The 18,692-nt window shown below is 47.8% G+C and overlaps 1 protein-coding gene across 1 annotated transcript in view; it reads right to left on the bottom strand.

Annotated features, from left to right (window-relative positions):
• Window positions 1-1,129: 1,129 nt before the first annotated feature.
• ube2g2 (ubiquitin-conjugating enzyme E2G 2 (UBC7 homolog, yeast)) overlaps window positions 1,130-18,692 on the bottom strand; it is a 30,273-nt gene continuing 12,710 nt past the window's right edge. Inside the window, exon 6 of the mRNA XM_072444156.1 lies at window positions 1,130-1,870. Coding sequence (XP_072300257.1) covers window positions 1,758-1,870 — 113 coding nt within the window. The 3' untranslated portion in view covers window positions 1,130-1,757. The remainder of the gene's footprint in view (window positions 1,871-18,692) is intronic.

Raw genomic sequence — 18,692 nt, 5'->3', positions numbered from 1 at the left:
TTTCCAATTTTTAAGGTCTGACCTGCCAAAACCGTTTTTTCCGATACCGATTTTATATCTCGCCTATTTTCCCACAAACTCCCCAGTATTACATATATGAAAAAGGTGCATGGACACATGTTTATAATATAAAATGTCATTTATTTTGTGGAAAAATAGAAAAATAAATAACTATATATAAAAATAATATATATAAACAGAACAGGATCAAAAAGGAGCGTCCTCTCTGATTGGCTGCTGCGCCACAGAAAAGTTGAAGAAATCTGAACTTTTCTCCACGCTGAAAAAGCAGGACTCGCGCCGCGGGAAAGGCAGGAGGTGTTCGCCGCACGTGTACAAAGACTTTTATGTAAAGTGGACGCTTTGGCCGTCGCGCTCTGAATGAGTCTTACTAGTTTTTAGCAGTTTTGCTCTGGGCGCGTTGAGTTGCTACGCAGCGCGCAGCGCGCATGCGGGTCAGTCTAATCGGCCGAAAACCGGAAATTACGACAGTGACCAGCCCGTCACCAATTGGACATAAAACCGGCTTTTTTAATCGTCGGACAATTGATCGGTGCATCTCTAGATGTAAATCATAAAATTGTGGTCTGAATTAGAAAACAGTCTGGCCCTGTGAAAAATCTAAAGAGCCCGACAGAAGAGCCCCAGCTCCACTCACTGAAACACACAGTTTACCGGTTCCATTAGTTATTTATTTTGTATATTTAGTCTGATACAAAAGTCTCCTCCTCAGACTGTAAAGGAGGAGGAGCTTCACACAGAAGCAGTGACACTACATTACATATGTGTCTCTTCAAATGACCAGAATTCTCACTGCGATATGTGAGACATGACTTCATTTTCATACTTTGTTGGGCTGCTGGCTTTGAGAACATGTCTGATAAACATGCGGCTCTGGCAGGCCTGTAGGGCGTGAGGGCGTGTCTTGTGTCAGTGTGAGGGCGTGTCTTGTGTCTGTGTGAGGGCGTGTCTGGTGTCTGTGAGGGCGTGTCTGGTGTCTGTGAGGGCGTGTCTGGTGTCTGTGTGAGGGCGTGTCTTGTGTCTGTGTGAGGGCGTGTCTTGTGTCTGTGAGGGCGTGTCTGGTGTCTGTGTGAGGGCGTGTCTTGTGTCTGTGAGGGCGTGTCTGGTGTCTGTGTGAGGGCGTGTCTTGTGTCAGTGTGAGGGCGTGTCTGGTATCCGTGTGAGGGCGTGTCTTGTGTCAGTGTGAGGGCGTGTCTTGTGTCCGTGTGAGGGCGTTCTTGTGTCCGTGTGAGGGCGTCTCTTGTGTCCGTGTGAGGGCGTGTCTTGTGTCCGTGTGAGGGCGTGTCTTGTGTCCGTGTGAGGGCGTGTCTGGTATCCGTGTGAGGGCGTGTCTTGTGTCCGTGTGAGGGCGTGTCTTGTGTCCGTGTGAGGGCGTGTCTGGTATCCGTGTGAGGGCGTGTCTTGTGTCCGTGTGAGGGCGTTCTTGTGTCCGTGTGAGGGCGTGTCTTGTGTCCGTGTGAGGGCGTGTCTTGTGTCCGTGTGAGGGCGTGTCTTGTGTCCGTGTGAGGGCGTGTCTGGTATCCGTGTGAGGGCGTGTCTTGTGTCCGTGTGAGGGCGTGTCTGGTATCCGTGTGAGGGCGTGTCTTGTGTCAGTGTGAGGGCGTGTCTTGTGTCCGTGTGAGGGCGTGTCTTGTGTCCGTGTGAGGGCGTGTCTTGTGTCCGTGTGAGGGCGTGTCTTGTGTCCGTGTGCAGGTGCTTCACAGTGGAGCTGTGTTTGAGTCCAGGTTCAGTCCTGGTTAAAAGCCCAGGGACTTGCGGACGACGCTCTGGGCCAGTCGGTAGAACTGCTCGCGGTCCTCGCGCCACATCTTGGATGCGTCCACGTTGGCGCCGCTTTCATCGTTGGGTTCTGCCAAAAGATCAATTCACAAACTCAGGGTGGGTTGTGTGAGTGTTGTGTGTGAGTGTTGTGTGTGGGTGTGAGTGTGAGTGTGTGTGTGCGCGAGTGCGAGTGTGTGTGCGAGTAAGAGTGTGAGTGTGCGTGTGCGTGTGAGTGTGTGAGTGTGTGATGGGTGTGAGTGTGTGTGTGCGTGTGAGTGTGTGAGAGTGTGCGTGTGAGTGCGAGTGCGTGTGTGTGAGAGTGTGTGTGTGTGTGTGTGTGTGTGTGTGATGGGCGTGAGTGTGTGTGTGAGTGTGTGTGTGTGAGAGTGTGTGCGTGTGTGTGTGAGTGAGAGTGTGTGTGATGGGTGTGAGTGTGAGTGTGTGTGTGTGAGTGAGAGTGCGTGTGCGTGCGTGTGAGTGCAGGCGGCCTTTGGTTCCTGTCAGCTGGCGTCAACGGATTTTTGATGCTGTTCATTCCTTGTCTCAGCCCGGGGTTAAGGCCTCCGTGAAACTGGTGGGGGCAAAGTTTGTGTGGCCTGGCCTCCGTAAGGATGTTAAGACTTGGGCCACTACATGTGTTGCCTGCCAGCGCGCTAAGGTGCAACGCCACACCAAAGCTCCACTGGGACCTTTCCTGATTCCTGACAGGCGGTTTGAGCATGTCCATGTGGATTTGGTTGGTCCTTTTCCTCCTTCCAGGGGATTTACACACATATTGACTATGGTAGACCGGACTACGCGTTGGCCTGAAGCAGTTCCTCTGTTGTCTACTACTTCAGCTGAGGTGGCACGGGCATTCATTTTTTCCTGGGTCGCGCGTTTTGGGGTTCCCTTGGACATGACCTCAGATAGGGGCCCGCAGTTTACTTCCGAGCTGTGGAATGCTGTGGCTGGTACTTTGGGGGTTAAACTCCACCGGACAACTGCATATCATCCACAGGCTAATGGGCTGTGTGAACGCTTTCACCGCAGCTTTGAAAGCTGCTCTTCGTGCCTCGCTTGTGGACAGTAGTTGGGTGGACCGGCTGCCCTGGGTCCTGTTGGGCCTGCGTTCGGCCCCCAAAGACGACCTCAATTCCTCTTCTGCGGAGTTGGTTCTCGGACAGGCTTTAAGGGTCCCGGGGGAATTTCTTCCGGGCTCTTCGGGGGTAGGCCCTAGCGTGGCTAGCCGGGCAGGTTATCACAGGGAAGCTGAGGTTTTTGCTCCTGTGCCGCAGGACCTGATGTCGGCAAGGTATGTTTTCATCCGCCATGATGCACATCGTTTGCCACTACAGCCACCATACGACGGCCTCTTTCGCGTTCTGGAAGCTGGGCCTAAGGCCTTCCTGCCTGTCCCGAGCGGGTTTCGGTGGATCGTTTAAAACCGGCCCATGTACTTAAGGACGATGATGTGCAGTTGGCACTCCCTGCTCGCCGTGGCCGCCCCCCTGCTCGCCGTGGCCGCCCCCCTGCCACAGTCATTACCAGGGATAGTGGGCATAGGCCAGTCTCACCCTCACTTGTGGTCAGGTGCAGTGGTAGGGGTGGGATTATTACTGTTCCTAAGCGTTACTGTTGACTTTTGTTTATATTTTGTTATTTTGTGTGTTCGGGGGGGACCTGTATGGTGAACCTGCATTATGTATGTATGTATTATTATGTCTCACACACAAAAGGTGTCTTATTGTGAAAGGGTGAAGGAAGTAGTAGAGGGGTGAGGGTATTTAAATGGATTCTTGTTGCACAGGTGAAGGTGATTTTGATGGAAACAAATAAAGAAGAGACACAAATGTAATTTTGGTCTGATTATTTGAACTTCCACAATATGAACATTTCACATCATAAATCACATCAAAAGTCCATGTTCCTGTTCCTGCTGCTGCTGAACATGGACTCAGTCTTTCACCTGCTGCACATTTGTGCAACAGTCTCACAACTATTACTCGGCTGTGAAAAAGCTATTTATTTCTTATATTTTTTATTGTTTTATTTTGTACATAATATTTGGCCCACGATTTGAGAAAAGAGTTTGATTTGATGGAAACTGTGGCTCAAACTTAACCTCCTTAAACGCTCCACGTGTGTTTGTGTTTAGTGGTGTCAGTTCAGGTGTAAAGAGAACTACAGAGAACTACAGAGGACTACAGAGGACTACAGAGGACTACAGAGGACTACAGAGAACAACAGAGAACAACAGAGGACTACAGAGGACTACAGAGAACAACAGAGGACTACAGAGGACAACAGAGGACTACAGAGGACTACAGAGAACTACAGAGAACAACAGAGAACAACAGAGGACTACAGAGGACTACAGAGAACAACAGAGAACAACAGAGAACAACAGAGGACTACAGAGGACTACAGAGAACAACAGAGGACTACAGAGGACAACAGAGGACTACAGAGGACTACAGAGGACTACAGAGGACTACAGAGAACTACAGAGAACAACAGAGGACAACAGAGGACTACAGAGGACTACAGAGGACTACAGAGAACAACAGAGAACAACAGAGAACAACAGAGGACTACAGAGAACTACAGAGGACAACAGAGGACTACAGAGGACTACAGAGGACTACAGAGAACAACAGAGAACAACAGAGGACTACAGAGAACTACAGAGGACAACAGAGGACTACAGAGGACTACAGAGGACTACAGAGAACAACAGAGGACTACAGAGGACTACAGAGGACTACAGAGGACAACAGAGAACAACAGAGGACTACAGAGAACTACAGAGGACAACAGAGGACTACAGAGGACTACAGAGGACTACAGAGAACTACAGAGGACAACAGAGGACTACAGAGGACAACAGAGGACTACAGAGGACAACAGAGGACAACAGAGGACTACAGAGGACTACAGAGGACTACAGAGAACAACAGAGAACAATAGAGGACTACAGAGAACTACAGAGGACAACAGAGGACTACAGAGGACTACAGAGGACTACAGAGAACAACAGAGGACTACAGAGGACTACAGAGGACTACAGAGGACTACAGAGGACTACAGAGGACTACAGAGAACTACAGAGAACAACAGAGGACTACAGAGGACTACAGAGAACTACAGAGGACTACAGAGGACTACAGAGGACAACAGAGGACTACAGAGGACTACAGAGGACTACAGAGGACTACAGAGAACAACAGAGGACTACAGAGAACAACAGAGAACAACAGAGGACTACAGAGGACTACAGAGGACTACAGAGGACTACAGAGAACAACAGAGGACTACAGAGGACTACAGAGGACTACAGAGGACTACAGAGAACAACAGAGGACTACAGAGAACTACAGAGAACTACAGAGGACTACAGAGAACTACAGAGGACAACAGAGGACTACAGAGGACTACAGAGAACAACAGAGGACTACAGAGGACTACAGAGGACTACAGAGAACTACAGAGAACAACAGAGGACAACAGAGGACTACAGAGGACTACAGAGGACTACAGAGAACAACAGAGAACAACAGAGAACAACAGAGGACTACAGAGGACTACAGAGAACAACAGAGGACTACAGAGGACAACAGAGGACTACAGAGGACAACAGAGGACAACAGAGGACTACAGAGGACTACAGAGAACAACAGAGAACAACAGAGGACTACAGAGGACTACAGAGGACTACAGAGGACTACAGAGGACAACAGAGGACTACAGAGGACTACAGAGGACTACAGAGGACTACAGAGGACTACAGAGAACAACAGAGAACAACAGAGGACTACAGAGGACTACAGAGGACTACAGAGGACTACAGAGGACTACAGAGAACAACAGAGGACTACAGAGGACTACAGAGGACTACAGAGGACTACAGAGAACAACAGAGGACTACAGAGAACTACAGAGAACAACAGAGGACTACAGAGGACTACAGAGAACTACAGAGGACAACAGAGGACTACAGAGGACTACAGAGGACTACAGAGAACAACAGAGGACTACAGAGGACTACAGAGGACTACAGAGGACTACAGAGAACTACAGAGAACAACAGAGGACTACAGAGGACTACAGAGAACTACAGAGGACTACAGAGGACTACAGAGGACTACAGAGAACAACAGAGGACTACAGAGGACTACAGAGGACTACAGAGGACTACAGAGGACTACAGAGAACAACAGAGGACTACAGAGAACAACAGAGAACAACAGAGGTCTACAGAGAACTACAGAGGACTACAGAGGACTACAGAGGACTACAGAGAACAACAGAGGACTACAGAGGACTACAGAGGACTACAGAGGACTACAGAGAACAACAGAGAACAACAGAGGACTACAGAGGACTACAGAGAACTACAGAGGACTACAGAGGACTACAGAGGACTACAGAGGACTACAGAGGACTACAGAGGACTACAGAGAACAACAGAGGACTACAGAGAACTACAGAGAACAACAGAGGACTACAGAGGACTACAGAGGACTACAGAGGACAACAGAGGACTACAGAGGACTACAGAGGACTACAGAGGACTACAGAGGACTACAGAGGACTACAGAGGACTACAGAGAACAACAGAGGACTACAGAGAACTACAGAGAACAACAGAGGACTACAGAGGACTACAGAGAACTACAGAGGACTACAGAGGACTACAGAGGACTACAGAGAACAACAGAGGACTACAGAGGACTACAGAGGACTACAGAGGACTACAGAGGACTACAGAGAACAACAGAGGACTACAGAGAACAACAGAGAACAACAGAGGACTACAGAGAACTACAGAGGACTACAGAGGACTACAGAGGACTACAGAGAACAACAGAGGACTACAGAGGACTACACAGACGTGGAAATGTTAGTTAGTACATTTTAAAGGTTTTTTAAATCTTGAGAAGTTTATTTTGTTATAAAGTCAAATACAATATTTTTCAGTTCCAAATACCTATTTAACAATATTTAACAATAGATTAAATGTTTATCTCTGTAGATCATCTCTGAAGTTGTGATGACATAAACTGAAGCTCAGAGTAGGTGAAATGACACTTGTTTTTCTAAATACATTTCAGTTTATGAGAACAAACGTGTTTGTCATTTTTTTTAATTGATCCAGTAATTGCTTCAAAAACAGCGTAGGCTTTATAAAGCTATTTATTTCTTATATTTTTTTTATTGTTTTATGTTTTATGTTTTATGTCCGGCCCGCGACCCAGCCTGAGCGTCGAAATTCGGCCCGCGGCCCAAAATGAGTTTGACACCCCTGCTCTAACGGGTCCTCCACGTCTGTTCGAATTATACCCCACTATCTAAAAGCACAGTAGGAGATAGAGCCTTCTGGTGGTGCCAAGAGTCTCTAAAAGCACAGTAGGAGGTAGAGCCTTCTGGTGGTGCCAAGAGTCTCTAAAAGCACAGTAGGAGGTAGAGCCTTCTGGTGGTGCCAAGAGTCTCTAAAAGCACAGTAGGAGGTAGAGCCTTCTGGTGGTGCCAAGAGTCTCTAAAAGCACAGTAGGAGGTAGAGCCTTCTGGTGATCCCAGAGTCTCTAAAAGCACAGTAGGAGGTAGAGCCTTCTGGTGGTCCCAAGAGTCTCTAAAAGCACAGTAGGAGGTAGAGCCTTCTGGTGATGCCAAGAGTCTCTAAAAGCACAGTAGGAGGTAGAGCCTTCTGGTGGTGCCAAGAGTCTCTAAAAGCACAGTAGGAGGTAGAGCCTTCTGGTGGTGCCAAGAGTCTTTAAAAGCACAGTAGAAGGTAGAGCCTTCTGGTGGTGCCAAGAGTCTCTAAAAGCACAGTAGGAGGTAGAGCCTTCTGGTGGTGCCAAGAGTCTCTAAAAGCACAGTAGGAGGTAGAGCCTTCTGGTGGTGCCAAGAGTCTCTAAAAGCACAGTAGGAGGTAGAGCCTTCTGGTGGTGCCAAGAGTCTATAAAAGCACAGTAGGGGGTAGAGCCTTCTGGTGGTCCCAGAGTCTCTAAAAGCACAGTAGGAGGTAGAGCCTTCTGGTGGTCCCAGAGTCTCTAAAAGCACAGTAGGAGGTAGAGCCTTCTGGTGGTGCCAAGAGTCTCTAAAAGCACAGTAGGAGGTAGAGCCTTCTGGTGATGCCAAGAGTCTCTAAAATTACAGTAGGAGGTAGAGCCTTCTGGTGGTGCCAAGAGTCTCTAAAAGCACAGTAGGAGGTAGAGCCTTCTGGTGGTGCCAAGAGTCTCTAAAAGCACAGTAGGAGGTAGAGCCTTCTGGTGGTGCCAAGAGTCTCTAAAAGCACAGTAGGAGGTAGAGCCTTCTGGTGGTGCCAAGAGTCTCTAAAAGCACAGTAGGAGGTAGAGCCTTCTGGTGGTGCCAAGAGTCTCTAAAAGCACAGTAGGGGGTAGAGCCTTCTGGTGGTCCCAGAGTCTCTAAAAGCACAGTAGGAGGTAGAGCCTTCTGGTGGTCCCAGAGTCTCTAAAAGCACAGTAGGAGGTAGAGCCTTCTGGTGGTCCCAAGAGTCTCTAAAAGCACAGTAGGAGGTAGAGCCTTCTGGTGGTGCTTAGAGTCTCTAAAAGCACAGTAGGAGGTAGAGCCTTCTGGTGGTGCCAAGAGTCTCTAAAAGCACAGTAGGAGGTAGAGCCTTCTGGTGGTCCCAGAGTCTCTAAAAGCACAGTAGGAGGTAGAGCCTTCTGGTGGTCCCAGAGTCTCTAAAAGCACAGTAGGAGGTAGAGCCTTCTGGTGGTCCCAAGAGTCTCTAAAAGCACAGTAGGAGGTAGAGCCTTCTGGTGGTCCCAGAGTCTCTAAAAGCACAGTAGGAGGTAGAGCCTTCTGGTGGTCCCAAGAGTCTCTAAAAGCACAGTAGGAGGTAGAGCCTTCTGGTGATGCCAAGAGTCTCTAAAAGCACAGTAGGAGGTAGAGCCTTCTGGTGGTGCCAAGAGTCTCTAAAAGCACAGTAGGAGGTAGAGCCTTCTGGTGGTGCCAAGAGTCTCTAAAAGCACAGTAGGAGGTAGAGCCTTCTGGTGGTCCCAGAGTCTCTAAAAGCACAGTAGGAGGTAGAGCCTTCTGGTGGTCCCAGAGTCTCTAAAAGCACAGTAGGAGGTAGAGCCTTCTGGTGGTCCCAAGAGTCTCTAAAAGCACAGTAGGAGGTAGAGCCTTCTGGTGGTGCCAAGAGTCTCTAAAAGCACAGTAGGAGGTAGAGCCTTCTGGTGGTCCCAAGAGTCTCTAAAAGCACAGTAGGAGGTAGAACCTTCTGGTGGTGCCAAGAGTCTCTAAAAGCACAGTAGGAGGTAGAGCCTTCTGGTGGTGCCAAGAGTCTCTAAAAGCACAGTAGGAGGTAGAGCCTTCTGGTGGTCCCAAGAGTCTCTAAAAGCACAGTAGGAGGTAGAGCCTTCTGGTGGTGACAAGAGTCTCTAAAAGCACAGTAGGAGGTAGAACCTTCTGGTGGTGCCAAGAGTCTCTAAAAGCACAGTAGGAGGTAGAGCCTTCTGGTGGTCCCAAGAGTCTCTAAAAGCACAGTAGGGGGTAGAGCCTTCTGGTGGTCCCAGAGTCTCTAAAAGCACAGTAGGAGGTAGAGCCTTCTGGTGGTCCCAGAGTCTCTAAAAGCACAGTAGTAGGTAGAGCCTTCTGGTGGTCCCAAGAGTCTCTAAAAGCACAGTAGGAGGTAGAGCCTTCTGGTGGTGCCAAGAGTCTCTAAAAGCACAGTAGGAGGTAGAGCCTTCTGGTGGTACCAAGAGTCTCTAAAAGCACAGTAGGAGGTAGAGCCTTCTGGTGGTCCCAGAGTCTCTAAAAGCACAGTAGGAGGTAGAGCCTTCTGGTGGTGCCAAGAGTCTCTAAAAGCACAGTAGGAGGTGGAGCTCCTGTGTTATAGAATCAGCTTTGTCCATGTTAAAGAGGCGACACAGTCTCTTCATTTAAGTCCAGGCTTAAAACGTTCCTCTTTGAAATGACTTATGGTCAGACCAGTTAGGATCAGAAATATAAACCCACAGTTTCAGCTTCGCTGCCCTAGGAGCAACTCTGGGGGAAGTATAGCAGCTTGAGCTCTGTCCTCTTCTTCTGACTTAATCTATCAATTTTTTTTTTAATTTTTTAATTCCACTTGCAAACTGTTCACCTCCTTCTTTTTCTTTCTCTCCCTCCTGAGGACCTGTGGACCCAGATGTCCCTCTCCTGGTGAAGTGGTCCCTGCCCCGTGTGGACGGTCCCTCATCTGCCTGAAGAGTGGCTCTAGCTCCAGTCTCCCTCGTGTCCGTCTGTCCGTCTGTCAGATCTCTCCTTCATCTGGAACTAACCCAGGTTTTTACTTTTTCCCAAGGAGGTTTTTTGTAGTTTTTCCTGCAGAAGGAGGGTCTAAGGACAGAAGGAGGCTCTAAGGACAGAAGGAGAGTCTAAGGACAGAAGGAGGCTCTAAGGACAGAAGGAGAGTCTAAGGACAGAAGGAGGGTCTAAGGACAGAAGGAGGGTCTAAGGACAGAAGGAGGGTCTAAGGACAGAAGGGGGGTCTTCGCCACCACAGACATTGTTGATTCATTTCTCACTGTCGCCCTCAGAGGAAACTGTTGTGATTTTGGGCCTTACAAAAATAAATTGATTTGATTTGATTATCGTTCCAGACATTCTTTGGGGGTTCGATCAGTCAGAAGGCACTCATTCGACAGCTTCTCTTTAGAAGATCAGTAAGAGATGTTCTATTATGCCGCACCTCATAATACTCTAGAGTCTGGTCTACTCCCCTCTATCAATCCGTCACCTGCATCGCTTATACTCAAGTCACCATAATCCACCAAATCCTACTCACGATTCACTGTCCCAAAATCTGAACTTCGACGATCGCCTCAATTCCTCTTCTTTCTTTCAGGAGCCATCTTAAACCAGACGACCCTCTCATCTATCTTTCATTCCACTCATTCAGCTCTAAATGAAGTTCCCTCTTCCATCGCTCATAGTGACTTTATTACTATCTGCAGTTCGTCAATGCCTACAACCCAGCCTATAAGCCAGGGGGGGGCAATTATTGTCCTCCGAGGGCCATATTTGTAGCGGAGGACGGCCCTCGATCATTGGTGTGAAAAAAAATCCCAAAAATTAAATATCAAATAAAATATCACTTTTCTGCAAATATAGACTATTGAATCTATCATTTAATTAATTTCACGTCATATTTATTAAGGATACAAGTGCAGAAGCCTGAGGGCAATACAATTACTTACAATTACTTGGACAAGCTTGGCGGGCCGGATTGAAAGGCCCTGCGGGCCGTAGTTTGCCCACCCCTGCTATAAGCGAACTAAGCAGCCGCTTAGGGCCCCGAGGTGTTAATAGGGCCCCCAAGCGCAGCGTGCGCGCAGCGTGCGCGCAGCGTGTGCGCAGCGTGTGCGCAGCGTGAGCGTGCGCAGCGTGCGCCACTAGCATAGTAGCGCTGTTTCTGCGCAAACAGCGTAATAGCACTGCTAGCGTGGCAGCACACATAGCGGTAAAATATAACACACAAATCCCATTTATTTGTAATGAGAATCTGGCAACCAAGGCACCAATGAAGGCACTTCATGCGCGAGCAGAACGAGAGCGGGACATAAACACGACATAACGTGGTCCTCATGTCCAGAAGAATAATCAGTATAGTAGGTCTTGAACGCTGGTTTGGGGTCAGTTTGGGAGCCAGGGAGTGATGCCCATAGTCAATCTTTATTTTCAAAGTTTTTGTTGGAAGTTTGAGATATTGGGGGATCCAGGTCTCCATATACTTGACCACATCTTTACCCTCAGTGTCCTCTGGAATGCAGACAATCCGTAGGTTACACTAGCATTCTTGGTTCTCCAGGCTATCGAGTTTGTCTGTCACAACACGCAACTGGTAACACAACTGGTATGTTAATTCTGCCACTTTGGTTTGTAAAGTAGACAGTGTCCCTCAGGTCAGAGACCTCTTCCTCGGCCGATGTGGCTCAGGAATCCAGTTCTATTCTAATTTCAAATCACACATTTCCGCCGCGGCCGCATCCGTCTTTGCATCCACTGTCTTCTTGTCAGTAGTCTCCTGTAAGGCCGCCATAAACACAGTCTCCACAGATGAATCAGATCTGGAGCTGGAGGCAGGGCCTGAGCCAGGTGCCCATGCGGAACTAGCTAGCTTAGATGTAGCATTTCAAGCCTGTTCTCTGTGTCTCAGGTTCCATGTTACAGAAATAGACATCCAGGCTCATTATGTCTGCTCCCACGAAGAAATATGGGGTGTCCCCAGTGGAACTCGAAATAAAGAGAGATTATTCCAATAAACCTACGACCGCAGCCAGACATGTCCGAACTAGGCAGCCATCATCCTGGAAGATGATTGTACATCACAATAACCAGAACATGATTTAAATTTGATCACAATTCATGTACAAGATGTAAATACAAATAAATAATAAAATGAAGAGTGAACTTCACAGTAATTGGTTAAATCAACCTGTCACTCACTCTGGCTGACTAATAGAAGGATTGTGTGGAAAAGAGACATATTATATATATATATATGTATATATATATATATATATATATATATGTATACATATACATATATATATATACATATGTATATATATATATATATATATATATATATATATATATATATATATACATATACATATACATATACATATACATATATATATATATATATATATATATATATATATATATATATATACATATATATACACATATATATATACATATATATATATATATATATATATATATACACATATATATATATATATATATATATATGTGGGTGTGACGAAGCCCCTATACTCCACCAAGACGTGAGTCAGAGCACACCAGACCCCTGCCTCCTCCTAAACATGAGGTGGTGTATCGCGGCCCTAAGCCTACAATCCCTTCATTCACAAAGGGTGATCCAAGAGAGTTTGCCAGGCTCAAGGTGGCCCTGGAGAATCTTCTGCCTGAAGACGCCACTGAACGCTTTAAGTATCAAATACTGTTAGACCACTTAAAGCACGAAGATGCCTTGCTTATTGCCGATTCATATATCAACTCACAGCAGCCATATACAGACACAATGGCCAGTTTAACTGAGCGTTATGGCCAGCCCCACCAGTTAGCACTCAGGAAGATTGCTGACCTGATGGAGTCCCTAAACATAGCTCGTGGAGACACCCTGGGCTTTGAGCGTTTTGCACTGAGGGTGAGAGCGCTGGTGGGCTTGTTGGAACAGCTAGGTGAAAGTGGACAGACAGAACTCTGCTGCGGGTCACATGTGACACGTTTATTATCTAAGCTGCCACAAGATATGAGAGCTGAGTTTAAAAGGTTCCTTTACCCCATGCGTGTCACAATTCCCAGCCTTCTGCACTTCTCCGATTGGCTCAATTATGAGCTGAAGATACAGTGTTTGAGTCATCACACAGTGAAGTAAGGAGTAGCAGTGTACCCAAGTCAGCTCGGCACCGTGACAATAAGAGCAGCAGAAACACTAACATCTTTCATACAGGAAACAAGCCCAGTGATCCCCCGCCAGCAGAGCAGACAACAGTCACTCCCAAGAAGTCCCCTTTTTGCCCATATTGTGTCAATACACTACACTACCTTGACCAGTGTGGTAATTTTGCCCTGTTAACAGTGGATCAGAGAACGGCGTGGATCAAGTCTAACAGAAGGTGCTGGCGCTGCGCACGTTCACATCAGGCTGCCCAATGTCGTTTGAAAGTCACATGCACAAAGTGCAAAGGAAACCACCTGCAGGCCCTACATGACGTTAATGCAAAGCTCTTTGAGACACCATTAAGCCCCGTCAGCTCAACCAATGAAGTTTTGTACCTTGACAGACGTTCTGGCTGCAACCAAGTCCTGTTAAAGATTAGCAGGGTGCTGCTCCGCAATGGTGAGAATTCACTAGAGACGTATACAGTGCTTGATGACGGATCAGAGCGGACTATTCTGCTTCCTGCTGCAGCCCAAACACTCAAACTCATTGGTGAGCCAGAAGACCTTGCCCTCAGAACTGTTAGACAAGACATCAAGGTTATGCATGGTGCAGCAGTGTCGTTCACCATTTCCCCTGCAGACCAGCCAATGAAGACGTTTGCCATTAAAAGGTGCATTTACTGCTGAGCCACTGAGTTTAGCTGAACACACATACTCAGTGGAGGCACTCCAGCGAAAGTACAGACACCTCAGAGGTCTGCCACTCCCAGCAATGAACAGAGTACGCCCCCTATTGTTGATAGGCTCCGATTACCCTCACCTCATCACTCCAGTTGCCCCTGTGCGCCTCGGACGTCCTGGGGGACCCGCTGCTGTGAGAACAAGGTTAGGCTGGACACTTCAGGGGCCGATTAAGAATGCCAAACACCCATCTACCTCTCAGCAGTGCCTTCACCTCTCCACCATGTCATCCTCTGCTGAAATACTCCAGAATGTGGAGAAGTTGTGGCAATTAGACATCTTCCCCTATCGCAGTGAAAAGCTGGTGGTGCGATCCAGGCAGGATCAGGAAGCAATAAAACCACACGTGTGAACATCGATGGTGTCCAGCGATATGCCACTCCCCTCCTCAGAGTAAAGAACATGCCACAGCTTCAAGCCCCAAAGGAGGCTGTGCTGGCCAATCTTCGTAGCACAGAGAAAAGACTACTGCGAGACCCAGAGAAGGCTGCTGCGATTGAGATTGATAAATTAGTCAATGCTGGTTATGTGGTAAGGGCCTCGGAGGAGGAGCTGAGCAGCGCCAAGGAGTTGTGGTTCATCCCGCATTACATGGTGAGTCACAATGGGAAGAACCGGATTGTTTTTAACTGTTCTTTCTGTTATAAAGGTGACAATCTTAATGAGCTGCTGTTGCCAGGCCCTACCCTCACGTCCAGCCTGCTAGGGGTGCTATTGCGCTTCAGAGAGCATGCTGTTGCTTTGAGCAGTGACATAAAGGGGATGTTTCATCAAGTCAGGCTGCTCCCCGAAGACCAGACTCTGCTTAGCTTCCTGTGGCGTGACATGCAGACAGAGAAACCACCCAGTGTCTACGTTTGGCAGGTTCTACCATTCGGCACGACATGCAGCCCGTGTTGTGCTACATTCGCACTACAAAAGCATGTGTTTGACAACAGCCAGGTGAGTGAGGATGTGAGGGAGACAATAGAGAAATCCTTCTACGTTGACAACTGTCTACAAAGTCTTCCCACTACAGAAGAAGCCAGACATCTTGTGGACAAGTTACAGGCGCTGTTGGCCGCAGGTGGCTTCGAACTGAGACAATGGGCCAGTAATGCTCCAGAGACCATCAAACATTTGCCCAAAGAAGCCAGGTCTGAAAGCATTGAGCTGTGGCTCCAAGAATCCAGTGCGGACCCACAAGAACTGGCCCTCGGGCTGCGCTGGCTCTGCAACTCCGACACTTTGAGGTATAAATACAATCTGCGGGACCCCCCACCACCTACTATGCGGAACATATACAGAGTCCTTGCCCGTCTGTATGATCCTCTTGGGTTCATTGTACCCTTTACGACACGGGCCAAGATCCTAGTGTAGCGCTTGTGGGACAAAAAGCGAGAATGGGACGACCCCTCCCTACCTGAAGACGTGCTGCAACCTCGGTTGGTGTGGGAAGCAGGATGATCCACACCTTGCAGAAGTTATGCTGCCACGCTGTTATGTCAGTCCTGCCATAGACACCGCAAACTGTCTCAGGGACATCCATGTGTTTGCAGATGCATCGGAAAAGGCATATGGCTCCGTGGCCTATCTGCGTACAGAAGACTCAGACGGTCGAGTGGAGGTGTCCTTTCTCACTGCTCGATCCAGAGTTGCCCCCAAAAGCAACAGTCTATGCCCAGGCTGGAGCTCTGTGCGGACTGACAGCTGCCCAGCTCTCTACACTCCTGCAACGCGAGCTGACCGTGCCAATCAACAGTGTTATCCTCTGGACAGACTCCACCACCGTCCTCACCTGGTTACAGTCAGACTCCTGTCGTTTTAAGGTGTTTGTGGGAACACGAGTGGCCGAGATCCAGGAGCTAACAGACCCGCTGAGTTGGAGGTATGTGAATACAGCACAGAACCCAGCCGATGATGTCACTCGTGGTAAAACCTTGCAGGAGTTGTCTAACAGCGGAAGTGTGGAAACATGGGCCAGCCTTCCTACAGCAGCCACCAGAGACCTGGTCCATGCAACCAGCCAAAGAAGAACCTCAGGATGATCCTGAACTAAGAAAACCTACCATCTCCTGCCTTGCCACCACAGTTGCCAAGACCACACGACAGTTACAGGAGGACCAGTGCTCCTCCTTCACTGAACTCATAAACATGGTCGCATCGTCCTATCACGGGGCGGCACCTGGCCAGGCCGCTCCCTCTGCTGCAGACCATCAGAAGGCGGAGAGGGAGATCCTACAGCAAGCCCAACAGGATAGTTTTCCAGATGAGTACAACTTGCTGAGCAGTAACAAGCCAGTTGCCTCTGCTAGTCGGCTGTTGACCCTGGCCCCAGAGTTTGATCCCACTGCAGGGCTTATTAGAGTTGGTGGGAGGCTAAGGCGCTGCAGTCAACTACAACCGGAGTCTATTCACCCTGTGGTCTTAAACCCCCATCACCGAGTTACTCAGCTCATCATCAAGGACACAGACATTGCCCTACGTCACCCTGGCTCAGAGCGCCTGTTTGCCGAACTAAGGCGGAAGTATTGGATACTCCGGGGGCGAGAGGCAGTGAAAAGACACCAGCATTCATGCCCAGAGTGCCAAAGATGGAGAGCAATGCCAACTGTGCCCAAGATGTCAGATCTGCCAGAGGCGAGGTTGAGACTGTTTAAGCCGCCCTTCTTTTCTACTGGTGTGGACTGTTTTGTACCTTTCACTGTCAAGGTGGGCCGTCGTCTGGAGAAAAGATGGGGTATTATATTTAAGTGCTTGACAACATGAGCCGTGCACTTAGATATTCTCTCCAGTTTAGACCACGATTCGTTTCTCATGGCACTCCGCAGATTCATTGCAAGAAGAGGCAAACCAGCTGAACTCCTGTCTGATCAGGGGACAAACTTCAAAGGAGGAGAGCGGGAGCTCAGAGAGGCCTTTGAAGCCCTACAACCTAAACTCCGTGATCATTTGGCCAAGCACCAGATCCGGTTTAAGTTTAACCCGCCAAGTGCCCCACATTTTGGGGGTGTGTGGGAAAGGGAAGTGAGATCGGTCAAAGTCGCACTTTATGCCACCATCCAGTCTCAGTCTGTTCCAGAAGAAGTCCTGAGGACTGTTCTCACAGAGGTTGATGGGATTTTGAACTCCAAGCCCCTGGGTTATGTTTCGACAGATGTGGCAGACCCAGACCCTGTGACTCCTAATCTGCTTCTCATGGGGCGGCGCGACTCCTCCCTACCACAGGCTGTTTATGAGGATGCAGAGCCTTTAAGTCGACGCCGCTGGAGGCACAGTCAAATGTTAGCAGACCAGTTCTGGGCACACTTTATCCGGTGCTACCTCCCAACCCTTCAAACCCGCTCCAAATGGCACAAGGACCCAGCACAGCTGCAACTCGGGACCACGGTCATGGTGATGGACCCTCAGCTACCGAGAGCCCTCTGGCCAATTGGACTGGTCACCAAAGCTCTCCCTGGGAAGGATGGAAGGGTTCGGGCAGCTGAAGTCCGAATCAAGGATAAGACCTACACCAGGCCCGTTGCACGCCTTGTAGCCCTACCCGCCATCCCAGACACTGACTTTGAAACTGTGCGTCCGTCTTAGGTCTCAAATTTGCTGGATAAATTAGGGGGCGGCTGTGACGAAGGACCCGCCCCGTTTCTGCCAGGAGCCTGATTGACAGGTCGAGTAGCCAATCACGCGTTAGCATAGGCAAGTTAGGTTGAGGATGCTACGTGTTTGCAGAGTTCTAGTTGTTTTCCCCCACATCGTGTAGAGCTTGTGGTTGTTGTTTGGTGTGTGTGATAAAAAGTGAGTAGTTGTTAGAAACGAAAGTAGACATAGACACACCATTTGTTCCATGAGTGTATAAAGTGTTGCATGCCATTCGAATTGTTTAATAGTGTAGTTAAAGTTATATATTTACCTTGTTTTGTATTTGTGAATGCTAAGTGCCTCGAGCTAAGCGCTAACAGCAGTAGCTCCGACGGAGCTCATGTATATTTGTGCATTATATGTTATTGTCTTACAGATTTTATTATAATTTATGTTCTCCTTGTTTATATTACAGAACCACACACGTATTTGCATGATCAATAACTGCTCTGTAAATACCAACCACCAGTATTATTTGACTAAAATCTTTAATAAAGAGAAAACCCTGGATCATCTCTCCCAGTGCATTCTTGCCAATGCCCCCTGGTGGTCACAACCCGTATAAAACCAGAAAATTAGCTCTCCCCAAAACAGTGGCCGTTTATGTATGGATACGTATACCAATGAAATGTCATTTTATTTATGATGCCACTCCCTTATTCGCAACTTTTGCTCCTAAAACTTAAACCTCACCAAGCACTTGAGTTTTTTTTTTTTTTTTTTTAATAATATTATTATTTATTTTATTTCTATTCCCTGTATCATTTATTCTGTTTTTGCATTTGTTTGTTGTTGTTTGTTTGTTTTTCTGGTGTAATAAGTGTTGTTGAGTTTGTGTATGTTTTATGTTCTGATGAAAAATAAAATAGTAAAAAAAAAAGGAAAAGAGACCGTTTTCAAGAATGGGGCTGTATTAAACATTAGGGAATCACAAAGATCAGATCACAATTACATTTGAATATTACCATAACACCCAGCCCAAAGTATGAGTCATGTGGACAATGCCAGTATATATGATATAGTATATATGATATAGTATATATGATATAGTATATGTGATATAGTATATGTGATATAGTATATGTGATATAGTATATGTGATATAGTATATGTGATATAGTATATATATGATACAGTATATA

The sequence above is a fragment of the Eucyclogobius newberryi genome, unplaced genomic scaffold, assembly GCF_026437365.1.
Source record: "Eucyclogobius newberryi isolate DKJ021-1_F unplaced genomic scaffold, fEucNew1.0.hap1 SCAF_14, whole genome shotgun sequence".
Classification (NCBI taxonomy): Eukaryota; Metazoa; Chordata; class Actinopteri; order Gobiiformes; family Gobiidae; genus Eucyclogobius; species Eucyclogobius newberryi.
Note: the sequence above shows the minus strand (reverse complement) of the source record. Positions and strands in the feature narration are given on the sequence as shown.